This window comes from Myxocyprinus asiaticus, chromosome 34 (assembly GCF_019703515.2).
Source record: "Myxocyprinus asiaticus isolate MX2 ecotype Aquarium Trade chromosome 34, UBuf_Myxa_2, whole genome shotgun sequence".
Lineage (NCBI taxonomy): Eukaryota > Metazoa > Chordata > Actinopteri > Cypriniformes > Catostomidae > Myxocyprinus > Myxocyprinus asiaticus.
Window position 1 is genome coordinate 19,395,668 of NC_059377.1, and position 23,740 is coordinate 19,419,407.

Below are 23,740 nucleotides of genomic sequence, written 5' to 3' on the forward strand. Positions count from 1 at the left end.
TCCAGTTGGATGTAAAAATGTTGTCCAAAATTCTGGCTAATCGATTAAGTAAAGTTATGACATCACTTATACATATAGATCAGGTGGGGTTTATTAGGGGCCGTAGCTCTTCTGATAACATTAGGCGTCTCATCAATATCATGTGGTCAGTAGCGAATGATCAATCTCCAGTTGCTGCCATCTCACTTGACGCCGAAAAGGCGTTTGATATGGTAGAATGGGATTATCTTTTTAAGATTTTGGAAATGTATGGGTTCGGGAGTACATTTATTGGTTGGATTAAGTTACTTTATAGACACCCTGTAGCAGCGGTACAAACAAATGGGTTAATTTCAGATTATTTTACTCTGGATAGGGGCATCCGGCAGGGTTGCCCTCTTTCCCCATTATTGTTCTGTCTTGCCCTGGAACCATTAGCAGCTGCGATATGAAAGGAGGATGATTTTCCATAAGCTTCTGCTTTATGCAGATGATATTTTATTATTTGTCTCCGACCCCACTAGATCTATGCCTTGCCTCCACAGAATTATTAACTCTTTTCAAAATGCTCAGGATACAAAGTCAATTGGTCTAAATCCGAAGTTTTGGCTTTGACAGCGTACTGTCCAGAAACTGGAACTTCCAGCCGGGTGCCTTCCAGTGGCCCAAAAAGGGAATTAAGTATTTGGGAATTTTATTCCCAGCAAATTTGTCTGATTTAGTCAGAGTTAATTTTGATCCCTTAATAAAAAGTTTTTCGAATGATGTGGACAGGTGGGCTTCATTACACTTATCGATGATTGGGAAGGTTAATGTTATTAAAATGAATTGTATTCCAAAATTTAACTACCTGCTACAGTCTCTCCCTGTAGATGTCCCCCTCTCTTATTTCAAGCAATCTGATAGCATAGTGAAGTCCTTCATTTGGAATGGTAAACGTCCCAGGTTAAATTTCAGTAAGTTACATAAGCCGATTGACAAAGGTGGGTTAGGCCTACCCAAGATTTTATTTTATTATTATGCATTCAGTCTTAGACATTTGGTACATTGGTCGCTTCCACCTGAGAGAGCTCCTCCCTGGTTTTGTATTGAAAAGGAAGTTCTTGCCCCTATCTCGCCACTGCAAAGCCTTTCGATTAAACTAGCTGGAGTGGTTAAGTCGCACCCTGTTATTTTGCATTTGCACTCGATATGGACAAAAGTGTCCAGAGTGTTTAATTCGGATATTTATTTAAACGTAGCCTCGAGCATATGGCTGAACCCTAAACTATGTATTAATAAGTCCCCTTTTTGTTGGTCAGATTGGATTGTGAGGGGGGTTAATACACTTGGTGACCTGTATGAGGGTGGAGTATTGAGATCTTTTGAAAATTTTATTCAACATTTTGGGATTCCCAGAACTCAATTTTATAAGTATTTACAGCTGCGCCACCTGCTCTGCTCTGTTTTTGGGAGTAGCATACACCCCCCTAGAGCGGCAGATACTCTGGAAGTGGTGATTGCTGCTTTTGGGAAGGGTCATGAGGCATCAGTGTATTACTCCCTGTTAATTCAGAGTCTGGGGGACGGAGCTTTAAATTCACTCAAAAGATTATGGGAGGAAGATTTAAATTTATTATTGGAGGAGGAAGTGTGGGCAAGGATTCTAAAAAACATAAAGTCTGCATCTAGAGATGCAAGGGTTCGCCTTATGCAATTTAAGATTTTACATAGATTTTATTGGACCCCCTCTAGATTGTATAGGCTTGGTCTTAAGGACACACCCATCTGCTGGCGATGCCATACTGAAGATGGAGATGTTTTCCATCCATCCATGTTTTTTGGGGGTGCCTTAAGATCCAAGAATTTTGGCTGAAGGTGCAAAGTTTTGTGTGTGATGTGTTGGGCACTCAGGTCTCGTTCTGCCCCAGACTCTGTATTTTAGGAGATAGGGAGGTCATGGATTTGGTAGATAAGTACATGAAGGACTGGGTTTTGACCAGTTTGATGATTGGTAGGCAGGTTATTTTGAGGAGTTGGAAGTTGGATGGAGCACCCTCGTTCCCGGAGTGGTGCGCGGAGATGGGGAAGGTGGCTGCCTTCGAGGAGGGGTTGAGCATTAGGATGGGGGTTAGGGAATCTTACAATAAGAAATGGGGCAATTATTTAGCATTTTTGAGGGAATCTCGTGGTGGGGCAGTGGAGGGAGTAATTAGAGTTTAGTTTTTTTTTTTTATTATACTTGATTATTGTATGTTATTTTATGTTGTTGTTTTAGTTTTCTGTGTGTGTGGGTGTGTGTCTATATTCTGTTGACCACAGGGGTCAGGGTGGGTTGAGAGTTTGGTAGGGGGAGGGGATATAGTGGGGGTTTAATGTTTAAAGTGTTTGATTCATTCATTATATAGATGTTGTTATATTTTTTGTGATAAATTATGAATCAATAAAAATGTTAATAATAAAAAATGCACATTAAATCCAAAATGGCTTCCTGTTGGGCGGAGCTAAAGACTGTACTCTTGAAAGTTGTCCAGCTTGATGAAAACAATATATGTAGCAAGTTTGGTGACCGTAGAAGAAACTGACCTTTTGTCAAAAGGTGGCGCTACAGAGCTCCCCAGCCATGCCCATGTGTTAAATTTTGCCCAGGCCTACTGGCCGACTACTCTGATGTGTGTGTAAAATATCATGAAAATTCAAGCATACCAAGTACCTCAAAAACGTAAATATACATAAAAAGGAATAATGACATTTAATGCGTTGCCATGGTTGATATTTAAGATATCAAGAATCCCTTCAGAATTTTAAATCTGCACTGTCTTGACATTATTAAAAAAAAATTAAGCAATTCAGGCAAACATAAGAGGGATATTTCAAAGTCTGTTAAACGTGCCACACTTCCTTCCGCTAGCTGGTGGCACTACGAACGTGGCCCACAATAGCCACATCAATGTGATCAGCCCACAAGGCCAAACATTTGGCTCAATTTTGATGTAAATCACACGATGCATGCAGAAGATATGAGACGCTTAATTTTTCCCATTTTTTGACGTTAATTTCGCATCGCCATGGCAACACCATTCGATATATCACAAATCCACTTGCAATTTAGCATCGTCAATGTCTTGGCATGATGTCGCCAATATTTGGTACCTGTAACATGAAATCCCTTGGAGGAGTATTTCAAATTCCAGAGCATGCATTTTTCAAACAATCCAAAATGGCCTGTTGGGTAGAGCTTATGACTGTCAGCACGAAAGTTGTCTGGCTTGATGAGATCTATATATGTACAAAGTTTGTTGACAGTAACTCAAAAGAGATGTGTTACAGAGCCCACCGAACATGTCCATCTTCTAGGTGGCGCTACAGAGCCCCCCCGCACGCCCCCCCTGCAACTTTACCTAGCCCTAATGGCTGACGACTCTGATGTGTGTGTAAACTTTCAAGAGTTTTCACACAAGATAAGTTCCCCAAAAGTACCGAAAACCTAGAAAAGAAGAAGACGAAGAAGAATCCTTAGAAGAACAATAGGGCCTCTGCAATTTCAGTGCTTGAGCCCTAATAATAATCCTTAGAAGAACAATAGGGTCTCCGCACTTTCAGTGCTTGGGGCCCTAATAATCTTTAGAAGAACAATAGGGTCTCCGGAGTTTCAGTGCTTGGGCCCTAAAAATTACAGTGGTTAACCTTTTCGCACGTGAGTTTCTGCTGTACTGACAGACTACCCAGCGTGAGTTATTTAATGTGCGCTGTAATAAAAAAATAATCTTACCTTACACTTCACAGCAGATGCACTGGAGGACAAATTATATCACAGCAGGTGCACTGAAGGTCAGATTTTTATATTATCAAACATATAATGTAGTTTTTAGATGTTTATAATGATTGATTATAATAGATATGATGCAAACACGAATGCACTTGCTGGCTATGCGTGTCGCCATATTGTTCACATGCAATGCGGCATGGGACTCTGAGTTCATCATAAAAGCATAGACGGTTCTAAAAACATAGCCCATCCACTTTCACAGCATCAGAAGTGGTTAGAATAAGTGACGGGTGGAATGGGAGAAGGCTCAAGTGGACTGACTAGTTTGTATATTCTTTGTTTGACATCAGAAAACATGGCCTCATTGCTGCATCAGAACGGTGAGCTCTGACGGTAATGGCTTTAAACTTTTATTTAGTGATTGTTTTGTTTTTTTATCTTTGTAACATGTAAAGAAAAAACAATTTTGTGACGTTGAAAAGATGATTTAACAGCTGGTTCATTATGACAACTGCTTCAGTCCCTCTTTTGCTGGTAAACAGCAGCACGATTGCAGATCACACTCGTTTGATCATACACGTCTGAGCCAAGCAAAGTCTAATCACACCAGTTTGATTGTATGTGTGAAATGGTTAAGACTTAAAGTGTAATATTGACAGTGTTTGAAGCAACAACAAAAATTTGACAAACTTTTGTGATTGCAATTTATACAAAAAACATTAACTACAACAATATATGTTAAAAGCTAATGTTCTGTCATAGTGAAACCAGTCTTAATTCAGAAAACAATAATGATTTATGGGTAGATCACAGGATGTACTGAAGGCATCCAATGGCAGTAAGTCATTCATTACACAGAACCAAGTGTGTGTCCAGATCTAGCCATGGAGAGCATGAGCTTTGTCCACACACCAGTGTTTGCCCAGCGAAATGTACCTTACCACACACACAGAGGCATCTGAAATATAGCCATTCAACAAAAAAGCAATTCAATTTTGAACCTCGGACTGAATGCAAAATATAAAAGTGTGAACCCTCAGTGGATAACTGCAATAAAGCTTAATAAAGCTAAAAAACAATTAGTACAGTGGACACCAATGCTGAAACACGATCCAAATTACTGAGCTGTACAACTCATCAACAACATTGTCAAGGATTTAAGTTGTGGGCACAGAATTTCCACAAGAGCAAGGGTGTTTAACAGTATCTGACCTGGATCATGAACTGGGATGGAGTAAAGAACAGTGTCTACTGTCACTTTTAATATGAGGGCCACCTGTCACCAGTTGTGGCCTCTGTCACCCTGAGAGGCTGTAAAGATATAAAAGCAGCTGCCTGAATCAACTAGATCTCTCTAAAAATGTGTCTTCTGTTCTGACAGTAGCCAGACACTCCTTCTGGAGTGTGTCTGCTCACAGGAAAACTCAAGACCATGTTTGCCATCATTCTGGGATAGTTCACCCAATATGACTTCACCATGGAACACAAAAAGAGATGTTAGACAGAATCACAGCCTCAGTCACAATTAACTTTCATTTTGGTTTAGCTGGTTGGCTAACTGGTATCCCATTCTGATCAGTTGACAAGTGCCTAAAACCTCTCTAAAACCAGCAAACCAGACAAGCCTGACCAAGCTGGCAGATGTGTAAGACTAACAAACCAGTTTGAGTTAATTTAAGCTGTTTCTTCAAGCAAGGATATTAGACTAATTTGATACAAAGTGTAAGTTACCTTTTGGAACAGCTGAAAGACACAAGCCACAGTGCAGTCAGACATAGCCTGGGATGGCTAGCTGAAGTATCATTAACAAAAGTTTTATCAGGATTTATCTGGCCAACAGAAGGGGTGTACAGAGCAAATCCCTTCAGCTCAACGGCGACATGACTAATTACCACAAAGAGATTCATTTAGATCTTCCTAATGGAGGGAGTGTACATCATCTGTGAGAATCAAAAAGGATAAGTACTCTCCTCCTTACTGTCACACAAACATGCTCTCCTCCTTTGCTTGGTTCTGCTTTTTATGCTTGCTGTGAAATTTGTGTGCCCTGAATACAGTCAACAAGCCAGAGGCCTTTACAGTGCACCATCTAATTTCAAATGAGAAAATATTCACACTACACTCTTTTTTGAGCAGGTGACATATCTGTGCATTTAACCACTTTAAAGTCAACTTACCCATGACAGGGCATGATTAAGGGCATCATTCTAATACTTTCTTCTAAAAAGCTCCTTAAGATAGCTCTAGTCTTAATGACTGTCTGACTTCTCTGAAAAAAGTTTCCAAGATGAACTAATGAACCTCTTTTTGTAGTTTAGAAAGCTTCTTTTCACGTTTTGGTGAAAACTAGCAATACAGTCTACTGAGCAGATTAACTTTATTTTTTCACTGTGACTTTTCAGGCCGCTGGCTTTGCGTTTAAGATGGTGGTTTTAATGAGGCCTGTCTGGAACTTCATTGCCCCAGCAGACAAAGGAAAGGTTTTCACAAGACTTTTGCACAGTGTACTGGTTTCAGGTGATGTATTTAAGCTGAGCTCCGAGATCATGACACTCCTGAAGGGACAGAAGGTTTAACAGGAAAGAAAGGTGTCAGTCTGAGTTCAGATGGGTTCCACAAGGGCACTGTGTGCTGGGCTAAGCAAGGAACAAATGGGTGAATCTCACGAAGACATATCCGTATCCTATTTCACCCCTCAAAAAAATGGAAATTATATTTAGCACCATTATGCTTTTTGGCATTGTGAAGTTATTTGATTACAATTAGCCTGTGTACATTTCCCAACAAATTCACATCACTGTAAAGTAGGGTTGCACGGTATACCGGTACTAACGAAATATCGCGATACCAAAAAATTTAAAATGGTACGATATCATCTTGTTGTTAATTTCGGTAACATATTAAAGTATCCTGCCATTAGCAAAATGTAATGCAATGTGAGAGTTTTGAGTGAAATCATAGACCATTTGAAAATAATAATAAAAAAGCCTCTAAATGGCTAAGTGTGATCTTTAAACTGCAGAGGGATGTCTTTTAATGAAATAATATTGTAACAGTCACAAGCCTGTTACTAGGCTGTGAAATAGCCTGTAATATTCTTCCTCACTGCTAGGGGCGCTAGAGTGTCTAAATTATTGAATAAGTAGAGATGTTGTGGTCGAGCAAGATAGAACAGCATGTGGAGTTGGAAGTATGGCTTACCTGCTGTGCCCAAACAACTGTTTTAAGCTCAAATGAAAGTAAAAGATTGTTCAAGAACTGTATATTTTGGATGTTGATATTTCTAAGATTGCTGAGTTTATTGTGAGTTAAGTGTTTGTTTGTATCACACATGTTGAATGATATATGGATTGTTTGTTAAGAGGAAATTAATTTAAGACATGCATCAGATAAGACTACTACACTCACTGAATTACTCACCATTTACCACCAACTGCTAACACTGAACTGATTAATACTGGATTCAATAGACTGGACGTTATACACCCATTCATTGCTTTGACTTTTGTCATGTTTAATTTCATCTACGTTATTTTGTTTGCATTGAGATGGATTGTTTATAATGTTGATTTTTCTATATAAAAAAACCATGGTATTCATTCATGTGGCATTCATATTTCTTACATGTTTAATAGACAACGTAAAATGCTATAGATCCTCCCTTTCTTAATGTATAGCTGATTTTGAGTTAAAAAGACACAAGACAGTTATAATATACAGTCACATGCACTTCGTGCCACAGTATGAATAAGAGGTGCCTCTCAGCCCTGTCGTCATCTTCACACACACACAAATGCAACACACACTACTATGCTTTATTTTCATGCAGTGTGTCCAATAGTATCCATCTGCAGAGCAGTGTGTTTAGTGTATAAACGGCTGTGAACTCTCAAATTAACTCTTTCTCCGTTGCAGCTTGGAGATTTCAGCTCACAAGTCAAGGGAAGCTTGATATAACAAACCCTTCACAAACAGGAAGAACTTCAAAGATCTTTCAAATTAAAAGTTCTGCTGAAAACGAGAGCTCTAATCAGCTGATTGCGTGAAATTGAAGATATTATGACACAAAAATATTACTACTGTGTAAAAGTTTAATATTCAAAGCAGTTGCAATAATACTCATAGTAACAATAATTTAATATTAAATGGTTATATTATTAGTATTATTATCTGTAAGCAATATCACATAAGCAAGTGTACTGAATATCAGCATGTTGTGATTCAGCCATGGCAGCTTTTTGCCTCAGGTAATCAGATTGTTTTCATGAATACTTTAAAGCTCTGTTGTGCATCTTTTTTTATTTATTTTTTTATTATATATATATATATATATATATATATATATATATATATATATTTGTTGTTGAAAAGTATTATATTTTCATTTGATTAAACCTGTACAGTATGTATTTGATTAAACACAATTTGAACACATTTAATTAAAATATTCCAAATTGGGAGAAAAGGGGATTAAAAAAAAAAAAGAAAAAATAACGGACTGTTGACCAATGTGCTGTACAATAAAATAAGTAGAGGAGATTTAAAAAAAAAAAAACAATAAGTATAAAATACATCAAATAAGCATACTAAACAAGGGGACAAACAAATCTCAGCTCACTGTTAATTAAAAGCCTTGGAGTAAAGATGAGTTTTTAATTGAGATTTAAAAGATAACAGTGTTGGAGCTGTTCTAATATGCAGGGGTAAACTGATCCAAAGCTTTGGGGCCACTATTGCAAATGCGTGGTCTCCTTTCAGTTTGAGTCTGGCTCTAGTCAGATGACCTAAGAGATTTAAGGGGCTTGTGTAAGTGTAAAAGGTCAGAAAGTTAGCAGGGTGCTAACCCATTTAAAGATTTAAAAACAAACAATAAGATCTTAAAATCAGTTCTATAACGGACCTGCTGCCAATGAAGAGATGCTAATATTGGGAAGATGTGGTCTCGTTTAGGGGTACCCGTCAGGAGTCAAGCTACAGCATTCTGAATCATTTGCAGTCATGACAAAGATGACTGGCTGACTCCTATATAAAGGAAATTATAATAATCTAGACGCGAAGAAACAAATGCATGCATCACACTAAGGCTTAACTTTGGCCAGTAATCTTAAGTGAAAAAACTCGATTTGACAACAGAATTTAACTTTTTGTCAAATTTAAAGGAATAGTTCACCCACAAATGCTGATCATTTTACTCACCCTCAGGCCATCCAAAATGTATCTGAGTTTCTTTCTTCATCAAAACTTTTTAAGTAAGAATTTAAGGCTTTTAGTGTTTCATTTCAGGCCTCCTCCTCTAAACAATGCAAGTGAATGTCTTCCATTTTTTGACGGTCCAAAATCCATATTTAGGGTGCATCAAAATAATCCACACGACTCCAGTCGACAAATAAAGTTCTTCTGAACGCAAACGATTGATTATTTTTAGAAACAAAACAATACTTATATAGTTTTTAACTACAAATATTCGCTTTCCATACATCTGTGTGACGTGCGCTCATGAGAGGGATGACGTAAGCTTGTTGGTAAGGTCATGCATCACGTGGAGGAGAAGTCAGGATGTAAACATTGTTTACATTGTTTGTTTTTTTTAATTATTATTTGGAAATGTTTTTTATTTATATATATATATATATATATATATATATATATATATATATATATACACTACCGGTCAAAAGTTTTAAAACACTTACTCATTCTTTTTTTATAATTTTTTTTCACATTTTAGAATAATAGTAAAGTCATAAAAACTATGGAATAACATAAATGAAACTATGGGAATTATGTTGTGACTAAACAAAATCCCAAATAAATCAAAACTGTGTTATATTTTAGCATCTTCAAAGTAGTCACCCTTTGCCTAGAATTTGCAGACATGTACTCTTGACATTTTCTCAACCAACTTCTTGAGGTATCACCCTGGGATGCTTTTTAAACAGTATTGAAGGAGTTCCCATCTATGTTGGGCACTTATTGGCTGCTTTTCTTTAATATCTGGTCCAAGTCATCAATTTCAAAAACTTTTTTTTTTTAATTAAATTTAAATTTTATAATGAAATAAATTAATATGGTGGCACAATTATATTTTTGTCTACAAAATTAATTTCAAACATTTAAGCATACGCCTTAAGATCAAAAGATTTTTAAGATCATGAGAAACATTTCAGTCAAGTGTTTCAAAACTTTTGACCGGTAGTATATATATATATATATATATATATATATTGTTTTGAAATTGTGTTGGACTGTTTTGGTTTGTGAACGGCACAAGTTTCTCTTGTAAACAATGACACGCTTCCTGACTACTCCTCCACGTGACACGTGACCTTTCCAATGAGCTTACGTCATCCCTCTCATGAGCACAAGTAACAGCGATGTATGGAAGTGAACATTTGTAGTTAAAAACTATATAAGTATTGTTTTGTTTCTAAAAATAATCAATCGTTTGCGTTCAGAAGAACTTTATTTGTCGACTGGAGTCATGTGGATTATTTTGATGTACCCTAAATATGCATTTTGGACTGTCAAAAAATGGAGGACATTCACTTGCATTGTTTAGAGGAGGAGGCCTGAAATGAAATCCTTAAAGTCTTAAATTCTGTTTTGATGAAGAAAGAAACTCATTTTTGGGTGAACTATTCCTTTAAGAGAACTGTCAAATAGTACCTCTAAGTTCTTCACCATGGGTTTACTATAGGGAGCTAGAGGGCCAAGGTTAAATTTTGAAGTGCAAACACCATCAGAGGCCCCAAACACAACAATCTCCATTTTGTTTTCACTGAGGTGTAAAAAGTTTAGAAACATCCAAGATTTTAAATCCTCCAAACAAGCCAGTAGGGGCCCTATAGTATTGCTTTTCTTTTTCAAAGGCAGATAGATTTGAGTATCGTCTGCATAGCAGTAAAAAGAAACACCATGCTTGTTAAAAATAGACCCAATGGGAAGCTTATACAGTGAAAACAGGATGAGGCCAAGAATAGAGCCTTGGGGGATCCCACAGATAAGAGGAGCAATGCTAGATGAAAAATCACCAATATTAACTGAAAAACATCTATTGCTCAAATATGACTTAAACCACTCGAGAACAGTTCCTCAGATACCCACAGACTGTTCAAGCCGGGCTATAAGGATATCGTGATAATGGTATCGAATGCTGCACTAATATCTAACAGCACCAGTATTTCAGAGTCTCCAGCATCTACAACTAGCAAAACATCATTCAGAACTTTTAAAAATGCAGATTCTGTGCTATACAGGCTGCACTACAGCATGTTTTAAATAGGCTGGCACAGACCCTGTTGCAAGGCAGCTATTGATTATGTACAGAATACTAGTCCCAACAATATTAAATACCTGTTTAAGTAAGCGAGATGGAAGTACATCTTGTGAACAGTCTGTAGATTTTAGTCTACTTATCAAAATGCGTAGAGAGACTGGCTCAAACTGGCCAAATGAGCAGGACAGAAAGGAGGGGCAGATGGGTCATTAGCAGCAGATGGAATATGAGATTTAATATCCTAAATCTTATTAACAAACATTTTAGAAAATCTTCGCAGGTTGCAGATGATGCATCAAAGCAGACAGTATCAGTGAGGTTGATAAACAGAATGTATAGTGCTAAACAAAACTCTGGGTCTATGACAGTTTTTTTACAATAATATCAGAAAAATACTTTGTCTTGACTGCTTTAACTGTTTTCTGAAAAGTAGACAAGGATTCCTTTAAAATGTCATAAGACACGTGAAGCTTGTCTTTCTTCCATTTGCGCTCAGCTCTTCTGCAAGCCTGTCTAAGAGCATGAGTGACATCATTTAGCCAAGGCTCTGATTTAGGTTAACTTCATGCTTAACTTTCATGGGAGCAATAGTGTCTAATATTGTGGAACAGGTGGAGTTAAACAGGGTAAGCATAGCTTCAGAGCTCAAGTGAGGTGAGGGACTTTCAAGTGTGGAAAGATGTGAAGCATTTGTATACGCTATTGAAAAATTGTCAATAGTAGAAGAGTTAATAAAGCGCTCTTTTTGTCATTTTGATGCGGGAATGTAGCACAAAAAATAACTAATGATCAGAGAATACTGCGTCACAATTCAGTATAACTGATAGAAAACCCATACGATAAAACAAGATCTAGTGTATGTCCATGTTCATGTGTAGGACCCCTCACAGATTGAACAATATTAAAAGAGTTAATAAGATTTAAAAAGTCTTTAGCCAGAGGATTTGATGGACAACAAACATGAATATTAAAATCTCCCAGAATTAGAAATCTATCGTATTTTGGCAGAATTTCCCCCCAAAATTTAGAAAATTATCAAATAAAATCCTTGTTGAATTTTGGTGGTCGATAAATCACCACACACAACACAAGAACAGCCAGGTCTAATTGAAACACTTGGAGTTCAAAACTGGAACAAATGTCCGTCATTAAAATCCGGCAGTGAAAACTGCTTTAAAAAACAGATGCGAACCCTCCACCCCGACCCGTAATCCGAGGAGAGCTAAAAGAATTACAGTCTGGGGGAACAAGTTCAGCAAAGGGGCTTGTGTCACCAACATTCATCCAAGTCTCAGTCACAAATAGATTTAACTACTCGATGATGATTTAAAGTAATATATATGTAGTAGATATTGTGTAACTGTGTCTTGTTTACATTCTGAATCCATAACACTAATGTGCTTACATGCTATACTATAATAATATGTGCCGATTACACACACACTGTAATTGTAATTTATGATGACACTGATACTACTGAAAGGTTTGGGTGTATAAATGAGTATTAATGAGCAAAATACAGACAAAAGAATGATGATAGGCATAACTTATTATGGGCGGATGTGTGAAAGGCTTTCGCTGCAGATGGCACATGACTGAATGGGAACTTGAGAGTATTTGAGTAGATTTGATTCCTTTTGTAGGCTAATTAAACAAAAAACAAACAAAAAAATTGCATGACATGTTCTTGGAAAATGTCTCTAAGAAAACGATTGTACAAATGTAGGTAAATTTGCACATGCTCACTAATAACTCTACACGCCGATGTGTTCATGTTCACAGGTCTTAAATGTGCTGTAAGTGATATTTTCATGGAAAGGTATTGTGGTAATAGTCCTACTCCCCGAAAGATTTTCATTAAATAAGTGTTGTATCTCACTGGTCTCTGTGACAGCTCTAGACTCTGTAAACAGCAAACAAAAATGTGTCCGCAGATTGCGGTCTCTGATACTTTTGTCGTTCTAACAGTATTGTAGTTTCAGTGAATTATTGAGGCTTAATGCCATTTTTATGCCATGTTGTATATAACAGTTGTCAGTTGAGGGTGCTATTTTGCTGCTGATGTTTTTAATAACCATTTCTGCACCATGTCAGTCTCAATAAAGCTCATTTGGTATCTTTGGATTGCAGAGTTTTGGAAAAAGGGTGCATGGCTAATTCAACGGCTCAGTCTCGTGGAAGTAGAACAGCTGAAATCGCTTACAGCATCTTTAATTGACTGAATGGGAATTAGCTGTCACCTCAAAGTAGGTGGAGCTTCAGGTCACACTTATAGATGATATGGACCAATGGCAGTAAGGTGTTTAGCAGCCTGTAAGAAGTTTTCCTAAAAGTTTGCTCAGGCAAGCTGTTATGAACCACCGAAACGAATGCAAAAACACCTTCTTTTGGCCAGATTGTGTTTTAAATTACGTCAAACCCGTTCATTCTTCAATTTCGTAGGAAGAATGCAGAGGCCTTAAGAGGCTGTTTACAAAGGACATGTTCTTTTTTTATGTAAACATGCACTAGATGGATAACACATCTCACTGTTTTATTAGGCATCTCACGACTCAGACATCTGCATTCTGTTCCATAGTTGTTTTTAAACTCAAGACAATTAGACATTGTAACAAGGTTAAAATGGGAAAGGAGGAGGCAGGAACTGGCTGAACGGTCAAAATAATATTTAATTAAACAAAAAGACACACAACACAAACGCATACACGGCAGCTGCGTGTGGCTCACTTTCTCTCGAACTGCCACATCCTGCTGCACTTATCCCTCTCCTCGGCTGATTATCGCGATTGGGGGCTGGGCGTGCGTAGTCACGGCCTGGCCCTGCCCTCCTCCTCATCATACATTTAAAAATTAAAGTAATGAGAACAAGAAATTTTCACAGGCTACTGACAATTGGGGAAAGAGGAAAGAAATGTTACAAATTGTTAATGGTCTCAAAAACAGGCTTCAGTTTCTTAACACAAAATATAATTTCTTGTCTTTTTCTTTTGATTTCGGGGTGAAATATGACCCGGACATTTCTAGGCAGGTTTCGTGAGATTCACCCAAATGCCATTTCCCCTCAAGCTCTTTGTTTTATAGTAAACAAACTCTTGACATCTCAGTGTCACAGGGCAGATGAAGAAGAATTGGACTGGAAAAAAGAAGACGTCTCATAAACATTTGGGCCCCTTTGGCCTGAAACCTTTAGATATTTAGCTATTTAACCCTGTGAAATTCTTCAGGTCATTAAAACCTCTGTCCAAAGTGAGAGAGGGGCCACTTACACCCATAGGAATCCAGAGTGGCTCAACTCTGCTCATTCAGCTGTGAGAGAGGAAATTGCAATTTACAATGTTTTGTCCAAAAATTATTATACAACTCTGCTGCAAACAAAACCATTGCTTACAGTCGAGTTTGCTTCTGTCTAGTGTGGTCGAGTGCTTGCTCTAGTTTTGCTGTTTTCTATGGAGAGGATATACGAGCCATTGTTAAGTACAGAAGAATAATGAGCCTTTTGTAATTACTGTTAAGGTAAGTGGGTATTTGTCACGAGCCCCTCACATTCCACAAGCACAGCAACTTGAGCCAAGCACCGTCTCTGTGCCAACGTACATGCTGGAAAGATATAAATGGATGCCCGACCTCACAAACAGAGAGATTCATTATATCTATGTGTTGTCTAGTGTTATTTAAATACCAAAGAGCATTAAGTTGTTAGTACGGCTATAGAACACAACAGTGACTGCTCACTTTTTCAGCTGAGGTATTTTTTCCCAATCAGTCAGAGATTTAAAAAAATTCTTCAAAGCTCTACAAAGCTCTAAGCCATGACCATACCAACCAGCTCCAAAAGGAATTGCAACATTACACATTTTGATTTAAAGCAAAAACATATATGAAAATGGGGGGTGGGGCCGACAAATACTGTATATTTAATGCCTTTTAAGAAGTAATTAACAATCCTATGAATCATTGGCAATGCATAAAATCATGCAGATACGGGTCAGGAGCTTCAGTTAATATTCACATTAACCATCAGAATGGGGAAAAAATTTGATCTCAGTGATTTTGAGTGTGGCATGATTGTTGGTGCCAGACAGGCTGGTTTGAGTATTTCTGTAACGACTAATCATCTGGGATTTTCATGAATAACAGTCTCTAGAGTTTACTCAGAATGGTGCCAAAAACAAAAAACATCCAGTGAGCAGCAGTTCTGCGGACGGAAACGCCTTGTTGAAGAGAGAGGTCAACGGAGAATGGCCAGACTGGTTTGAGCTTACAGAAATGCTACGGTAACTCAGATAACCACTCTGTACAATTGTGGTGAGTAGAATAGCATCTTAGAATGAACAACATGTCGAACCTTGAGGCGAATGTGCTACAACAGAAGACGACCACGTCGGCCACTTTATTAGGACCATAGTGTTCTTAATAAAGTGCTCAGTGAATGTATCATCTTAGTTAAGTCACTGCTGAGCTTTCTATTTCCTGAGCATTTTTTTTTTTTCATGGTAACATACATTTTACTGATTGGTGGAGGTCTCTGTAAGAGCCATTTAACATGATTTTTTTTTTTTTTTTAAATGCAGTTAAAGGTGCAGTATGTAACAATTTTCATGTAATATTCGCCTTTTTTTTGCCATTGTGTGAACGGCTTGTAACGCAACTTAAAAAATGAGCCCTTCCCGGACTTCCTAGGTTGCCTATTAAAGTCTGTAGACTGATTTTCACGCGAAGGGAGCGGGTCGGTTTTGCCAGGAAAATCCAAAGGATGTGACGTTTATGAGATTATGAGAACCTTGCCTCAGTAATAGCTTCTCTTCCGCTATTCAACAGCGACAACAAACTGCAACACTAGGTAACGTTATCTTAGAGATGGAATCCAGCAAACGGCCGGCTCCCAGCACAACACCAACTCCTACACAAACTCCGAGTAAGCCAAACAAATAATAATTGATCTACTAAATCCCATCTGGCTAAGCGGGAACGTGATCGTGGTCGAGCGAAAACTAGAGTGAACATCGGCAGGGCATTTGATTCCTGGAGGGACCTTCGTTCGGTTTTGGGGATCAAAACCGACCCTGAATTGGCGTTCTTCTTATTGGACAGGTAAGCTTACATAACTGCAAAGCATGTGAAATATAGTGCCATAAGGAGTGATCTGTGTTATTTTAGCTAACTTGATCTTGCCTGTTAATGCTGACGAATTGCAAGCTACCTTGCTTTGTAACTTTCAAATAATTTCAACGATCTTCTCTTTATACTAAAAATCAGGTATACAGGATCAATTTAAGTAAATACGCTGGTTTCTTGAACGTAGTATAACATCTGACATACAAAACATACAATAGTGCAACACAACAGTGCAGTGCAACAGTAAACTGTCTGGTATAGTTTGGTAGTATGTGTGTATCAGTATGCTATGTTAGCTGATAAGTAGTTTTAGTTTAGTCTCAAAGTTTGTAGTAAAACAATCATAACTGTGTAATTTTAATTATGCAACCTCATCTGTCAGCATGATGCCAGTGAATCACGTTCAGCCTCTTTGTACGTTACGTCATTGTTTTGGCCGATGCTCGCTCGCTTGCGTCCCTATGGAGTGTGTGCACGAGCGTGAGCACGCGCAACAGGTAGCTGGCTGCAGTTCACTTAACGGCCACAGGTGTCATTAATAACAAGGGTTTCTGAATCTTACATACTGCACCTTTAAAATCAGACCTGTGACTGACTAGTGGCAGGGCTGTTGCCGGGACGCTGCCAAGCATTTTGTCCCAGGACTCGTGAATATTAGCGAAGGCCCTGTAGGTCTGTGTTGAAAGGTGCATTTACATTATTGCTAAAACTCAACTTCCCAACTGTTGCACTCTATTCATGAACCCAGCTAGAATGGAATAACAGGAACACTAAACGTAGCTGACCTGTTCTCTGAGCTGACAGCTTCTTTGTCCGTGAGTATTACCCCTGAGCCCTAAGATCAATGGTGACAGCACGATAGCAGAGTGCCAAGGAAGTCCACCTCTTTCCCAGATTTTTTCCTAAACCTAGCATGAGCTTAGGGAGAAAGAATGTCATCAAACTGTTGCAGTGATTAAGATCTCTTCCTGCTCAATGACAGGTCCCGTAGCTATGTAACATAAATACAGCCTGGAGCGAAGCCAAGCTGTCACTGATGCAGAAACAGAAACTGAGGGGTATGCTGCACCCCTGATCAGACAGACAACTTCTGAGAGCTACCCCGGAAAGGTTATGCCTGCAAGCTATGAAGTACCAAATGCGGTAAAAACCAGACAAACCACAGAATGATCATAGAGTCACAGTCTCTCAACAAAGAGTGATCTATGGGAAACCGGTTCAATATCAGAATTGGCTCTAAACATAAAACTAGTGGATTTTTTTCAAAAGATGCAATGTGTCACATTCACAGTAGAACATGTTAGATCAATTTGTTACAACTACAGAAGATTCTGGGTGGTTCAGGGTGGGGGAGGCTGCTATTCACAATACCGCTCTTATCAGTTCTGGCTTCCTTATTTACACCTCCACTGGTTAAGCAAACACAATGGAACACTACTACACACAGCCAAGCAAATATGGAGAACATGCCTTCACACATACATAAGTTTACGCATACTGAACACGAAGCCTGCTTTGTTCTGACACTGGAGGGTATTTGGTCCTGTAATCCTACACAGTCTACACAGAGTATACATTCATCCATCTTTCTTTGTCACATTCTCTTCAGAAGGAACCATGTCGCTCTTAGTTGATATGTTTTTCTAATCCTGCTCTTTGTGATATAATTTCCTCCCACAGAATTCCTCTTGTAATTACAAGGAGTAGGGGAAATCTTCAGCTGTGGATTGTTTTGATTATGTTTGAGTTTAGTTGTTCTTCATAACAGAAAAGTCTCCAAGCAGTGCACACATGATATGTTTTTACAGTCCAGCCTTACAGCTCTGACAAAATCCTTTTCTAGGTCATGAGGGGTTGCGGAGTCTTTGCATATGGAACGAACCTTTGGCCCGATTGTGTACTTAACTGCACACGAAAAAAATCTCTCACTTTCACCACTTTTCAGAGGTTCACTTTACAACAGTGCAAATGGCATTGCACTAACAAAGGCATGAAGGCTCAACCTAATGAACCAAGACAGAGCAAGTATTTTCAGCCAATTATATCTAAAAAACTTTACTGGAAAACAAAAGCATAGTCCTGCAGAAACAAAGGACACAGCTAGCACAAATATGTAATAACAAGCCTTACTTGTCACAGTAGTTTAAAAGCAATCTGATCTGAACAAAAACTTGGTCATTTCATAACTCCTGCCCTGGCTTTGGCTTTAAAATCCAAGATTATAGCATATACCAACACAACAAAATTCTAAACTATTATGATTGTTCTATTTTAATATAGCCCAACCGCAGGTATCAACAAGGCTGCAAGTCAGCGTGTTCAAAATATCAGATATTTCAAAGCAAGATTGGGCCGAAATCCTAAATATCTTTCAGGGAATAGGAAAAGTTTTTGCATACCTTTCCATGACAAAAAATCACTTACAGCACCTTTAACTGTTTGTGTGTCACATCACAACGTACATTATGCACAAGCAGGCATTAAGAATTACTAAAAAAAACAAATGATATACTTGATACATGACAAAGGACATCAGACACTTGATAAACCTTTTTTAAGGTTTCTTAACATATTAGTAGTTCATAAACATTCAAATATATATGAAAATACAGTATATTGGGGGCCTGGGTAGCTCATCGAGTAAAGAAGCTGACTACCACCCCTGGAGTCGCGAATCCAGGGCGTGCTGAGTGACTCCAGCCAGGTCTCCTAAGCAACCAAATTAGCCCAGTTGCTAGGGTGGGTAGAGTCACATGGGGTAACCTCCTCGTGGTTGCTATAATGTGGTTCGCTATCAGTGGGGCGTGTGGTGAGTTGTGCGTGGATGCCGCGGAGAATAGCGTGAAGCCTCCACACGCGCTATGTCTCCGCGGTAACGTGCTCAACGAGCCACGTGACAAGATGCGCGGGTTGACGGTCTCACACGCAGAGGCAACTGAGATTCATCGATTTAAAAACATTGACGGATAATTCAAACACTGTTATTCATTCTGACAGATAAAAAAGTAGCAGGAAACTCCATCTTTGTGTGGTATATTTGCATAAATTCTAGATTTAATTTAGATTTTTAAAACAAAAAACAAAAGAGTGTGGATTTATAAATTGGTCATCATATTACATATCAGACATAATAAAAGTTAATTATCCAAAACTGGCCAAGATTTGTGCATCAGGACATCCCTAGAATCAATTATATTATACAATAAATTATACCACACATTCCTATTTCACTGTATTATAGCAATGACAACCCTGCTGAAAAGACCAGCATTGCTGGTCACCAGCCTATGTTGTGTTTTGGGTGCTGGTGTCCCCACCAGGCTTTTAAAATAGCTCAACCAGCTTCTTCAGAAAGACTACACTGGTCAGTCAGCTTCACCAGCAAGGTTTGGTGGTGAAAAGCATGAATATGCTGGTCCACCAGCTAGACCAGCACCAAACCAGTATAAACAAGCCTACACCAGCATGGGAATTGCATGCTGGTTAAGCTGGTCTTTTCAGCAGGGAAAATAGCAATTGCAGGGAGGACACTTCCAAAGTGATAGTCATGTTCAGAGGGCAGTCTCAAATACGAAGCTGGAGTGGGCCAATAGGCAGAAACACAGACAGACTGATCTTGGCCTGGGAGGATAGCAGCACAGTAATTACACAGTTGTGAAAGTTAGACTGATAACAAGGCGAATAATTGGGGAGATCTCTGCCTGCATGTGTGGAGGCACAATATCACAGTTGTGAAAATGAGCTGCTAAATAAGCTTTTAAAACCCATTCTCGCCAACATGAAGCTTTCATTTCTTCCCCCATTATCATGCTAAACCACCAGAGAGGGCACACAGATTCTGAGCTCTGCACTCACCCTCCTGTCCTCCACATTGTGAGAAGAACTAACCACAGACTTGTTAATGGCACTTTTACTTTTAAATAACATTCTATATTAAAGGATTAGTTCACCCAAAAAAAGTACAATTTTATCATCATTTTCTCACCCTCATTTCCGTGGAACTTTTTTTTCTTCTTTTTTTTCCCATGCAATAAAATGCAATGAGGTTGTCAGTCTGTAACATTCTGTCATAAGGGTTTGGAACACCATGAGAGTCAGTAAATAATGACAGAATATTAATATTTGGGTTAAACTAAGTTTTTGAGGAAATAGTTTCCATCTGTATCCTTAGACTCAAATTGAATGTTGGTTACCCAGCAGTTTTAAATTCAGCCCAAATCCCCATGGAACAATTGAAACAACTCTCACAGTTTTGGAGACAGCTTCAAAGTGGTCTCCTGCTAATCACATTCCAATAGTATGTATGCATACAACACTATACAGCCTAGGGAACTTGGCAGTTACAGTCAAAGTCAATACAATATTTAAGATATTATTCAATATCAGGTAATTATTGTTTACAGAGAGGGCACTTTCAAACAAACATGTTCAACAGAACTGTAGTTGGGGGAAGGGTTGTGACGAAGGCCACTTTGACAACCTATTGTCCAGATTCTGTAAAGCTCTGAAAGAGGTCCAATACCCAAAGGTCCACTGAATAGGTGATTAGCATGTCTTCTAACACTGACCTTTCAGCCTCATTACCATCAGTGGCCCTAGTGAGCAACACTAACTAACTACTGAGGCACATGCACGTCAAGCAGGCACCTCTTAATGCTCTCAAAAGACATTTTAGCAACTATCTCTCATCAGCTTACAAAAAAATCTTTCAAAACAACTAGAACAGATGAATAGAAAGAAATCCATTCCATTAGATGTCAGATCTAACAGCTTAGCCAAGGCAATAGGTTGGTATTGAGACAATATAAGACGTATTCTTGTGCAACATACAGTAAAAATCAAATAGAAACAGATTCCACACAGATGCTCAAGAAACAAAACACTTCATTCATAAGGACAGGACATATATGTTGTGTGCTCTTATGCACCTGGTGAACTGAGTTATTTAAAGTGCAATGGAAATCAATAGACATAGGCTGTGACTGAAAACCTTGAAGATTTGACACTGCATATTTGGGCATCATGTTTAATGCACATCTGATGCCTAAAATGCAGTCTAGGTACCCTACCATGGCAACCACACACTGAAAAAAGTTAAAGGTATAGTTCACCCAAAAATTAAAATTCTCTCATCATTTACTCATCCTCATGAAATCCCAGATGTGAATGACTTTCTTTCTTCTGCTGAACACAAACAAAGATTTTTAGAGTAGAATTTCCACTCTGTAGGTCCATATAATGCAAGTGAATGGTGACGATCAGAACTCTGAATCTCCAAAAATCACACAAAGTTAGCATAAATGTAATTCATAAGACACCAGTGGTTTAATCCATGTCTTCAGAAGTGATATGATAATTTAGATAATTTAGTGGTTAGATTTAGTATTTGGTTAGTATTTAAAGTCCTTTTTTAATATAAATCTCCACCTTTAACCACCCCACGACCAGTAGGTGGCGATAGGCATGAAGAATGCTAATCACTAAAAACAAAAGAAGAATAATGTGGAAGTGAAAGTGGAGATTTAGGGCAAATTCCAATCAAAAGTGATCATCACTACGCCCTATTCAATCCAAAGGACAGAGCTCTTTATGTGGGCTCTCTGAAGGGAGCATGGCATTACTGTATGAATGTACCCTTCGCTAACAGTCTTGTGCAAGGGCTCTTCGTGAAAAAAAAAAAATCTTTCTTTTGTTTGGAATGACCCTTTGAGTGGCGTCCTCTTCCCGCAGTGCCCTATTATAAGGGCGCCAAAATGTCATTTGGAAAATACCTTTTTAGTAAAAAAATTACTTAAATAATGATCTGTTTATATCACTTCTGAAGACACGGATTAAACCACTGGAGTCTTATTGATTATTTATATGCTGCATTTATTTGATTTTTGGAGCTTCAAAGTTCTGACCACCTTTTACTTGCATTGTAAGGACATACAGAGCTGATTTTTGGGTGAAATATCCATTTAAGCTAAAAGAGAGATTTCATGTGGTAGCAACAAAATTAACTAGTCAAAGACATTATTTAACATCACTTATTCAACCTGAATACGATTAAACAACACAAAGGGTTAGATCAGGTAGAAAGCAGGTTGTAAGCACCTTCAGGTAACAATTGTAGGTTACCACTATTTACAGTGCAGTTTCCAAAACCCTACAGTTTCTACAATTGTTGTTAGCCTACAATAATAAAAAATGCGAACTTGATTTTATTGGCCAGAAATTAAACAAAATGAATGACTAAAAACAGCAAAAATGAACTTAGCTTAACTTACATTATTTCGAGATCCCAAAAATAACTGTTATTACAATAATTGTAACTGAAACTGTTGTTGCCGTGATGAACTGTACATGTTTTCTGCCTGTGGTGTTCTGGTTCAGCTAATATTTACACTAGAGTTTCAAATCACGAATCGCTCATTAAGTGCTTTTGTTTTCCGCTATAGGTTCTCCAGTCCTGTAGGATTTATAACCCTTCAGTGAACTTTCTTTGATCTGGACTCACCTGAGACACGAGCGGGATGAGTGTTTGCTCCACCGAGCGAGTTTGGATCTCTAGCCCACAATCAAAGTTCCCACCGCCGCCGCCACCGCAAGGAGACGAAGCCATTCCGTCGATCCGACTCCCCCTACTAACGACACCGCTGAGTTTGATACGAGTCTTTCAATACTGTAAGCTTGTATTTGGTTCAGTTCGGAAGCACGCGATAATTAGCCCGTTTCCAGATGATCCCCTCTGTGTGTGTTGCCCACTGTAATCCACGCGCACTCAGAGATGCCGACTCCAGTCCAAGCGACTGACAGTACATGCACATACAATATACCTACAATCACAGAACTGCTGCAGCCACTGGCAATTCAGGCTATCAGAGAGAGAGAGAGAGAGAGAGAGAGAGAGAGAGAGAGAGAGAGAGAGAGAGAGAGAGAGATGCAAGCAGTTCCAGTGTGTCCCTCAGTCTGTCTCAATAAACTTTTTATTACAACTCACTGTTTTGTTCTCCCTTATTTTTATACCATCTTCCTTATATGATATGCCTTCAGTTACCCAAGCTGCAAATACATTGGCAATACAAATGCACAGTTATTTGTCATGTTAGCCTAATTAAGCACATTAAAGGGTAATATTTGGGGTTCAATACAATTTATACTCAAACTCAAACTTGATTACAGCAAAAATTCATTTTGACTTGCCCCTGCTTTAAAAAAATAAAAAATAAAAATAAAAAAAAACAAGAAGGGAAAAAAAGAAAGCTAAAATCTGGTTTCCAGTGAGGTAATTACAATGGAAGTGAATGGGGCCAATTCGTAAACGTTAAAATACTGTTTCAAAAGTATAGCCACGAGATGTAAGCAATATTCATGTTAACATGATTTTAGTATGATAAAATCACTTGCAAACCTTTTCTGTGAAATTTTAGCCAATTTTACAACTTTGTTGCCATGACGATGTAATGTCAACAAACCCTAAAATGACTGTATAAATGACGATTTAAAGAAATTTGCACCTCAAAAATACATGAGTTTTAACAGAATAATTAATGTAAGTGCTTTTATAAAATGACAAGCTTCACATTTCTGCCTTTAAACCCAACAAAAATTGGCCCCATTCACTTCCATTATAAGTGCCT

General features: G+C 38.3%; 1 protein-coding gene across 2 annotated transcripts in view; it reads right to left on the minus strand.

Moving 5' to 3' along the window:
- The window catches only part of ctnnal1 (catenin (cadherin-associated protein), alpha-like 1), a 124,231-nt gene extending 101,263 nt beyond the window's left edge, over window positions 1-22,968 (minus strand). For both annotated transcript variants that reach the window (XM_051671550.1, XM_051671549.1), the window contains exon 1: window positions 22,618-22,968. In XM_051671550.1, the coding sequence (XP_051527510.1) occupies window positions 22,618-22,722 (105 nt within the window). In that variant the 5' untranslated portion in view covers window positions 22,723-22,968. The remainder of the gene's footprint in view (window positions 1-22,617) is intronic.
- Between the last annotated feature and the right edge of the window lie 772 nt (window positions 22,969-23,740).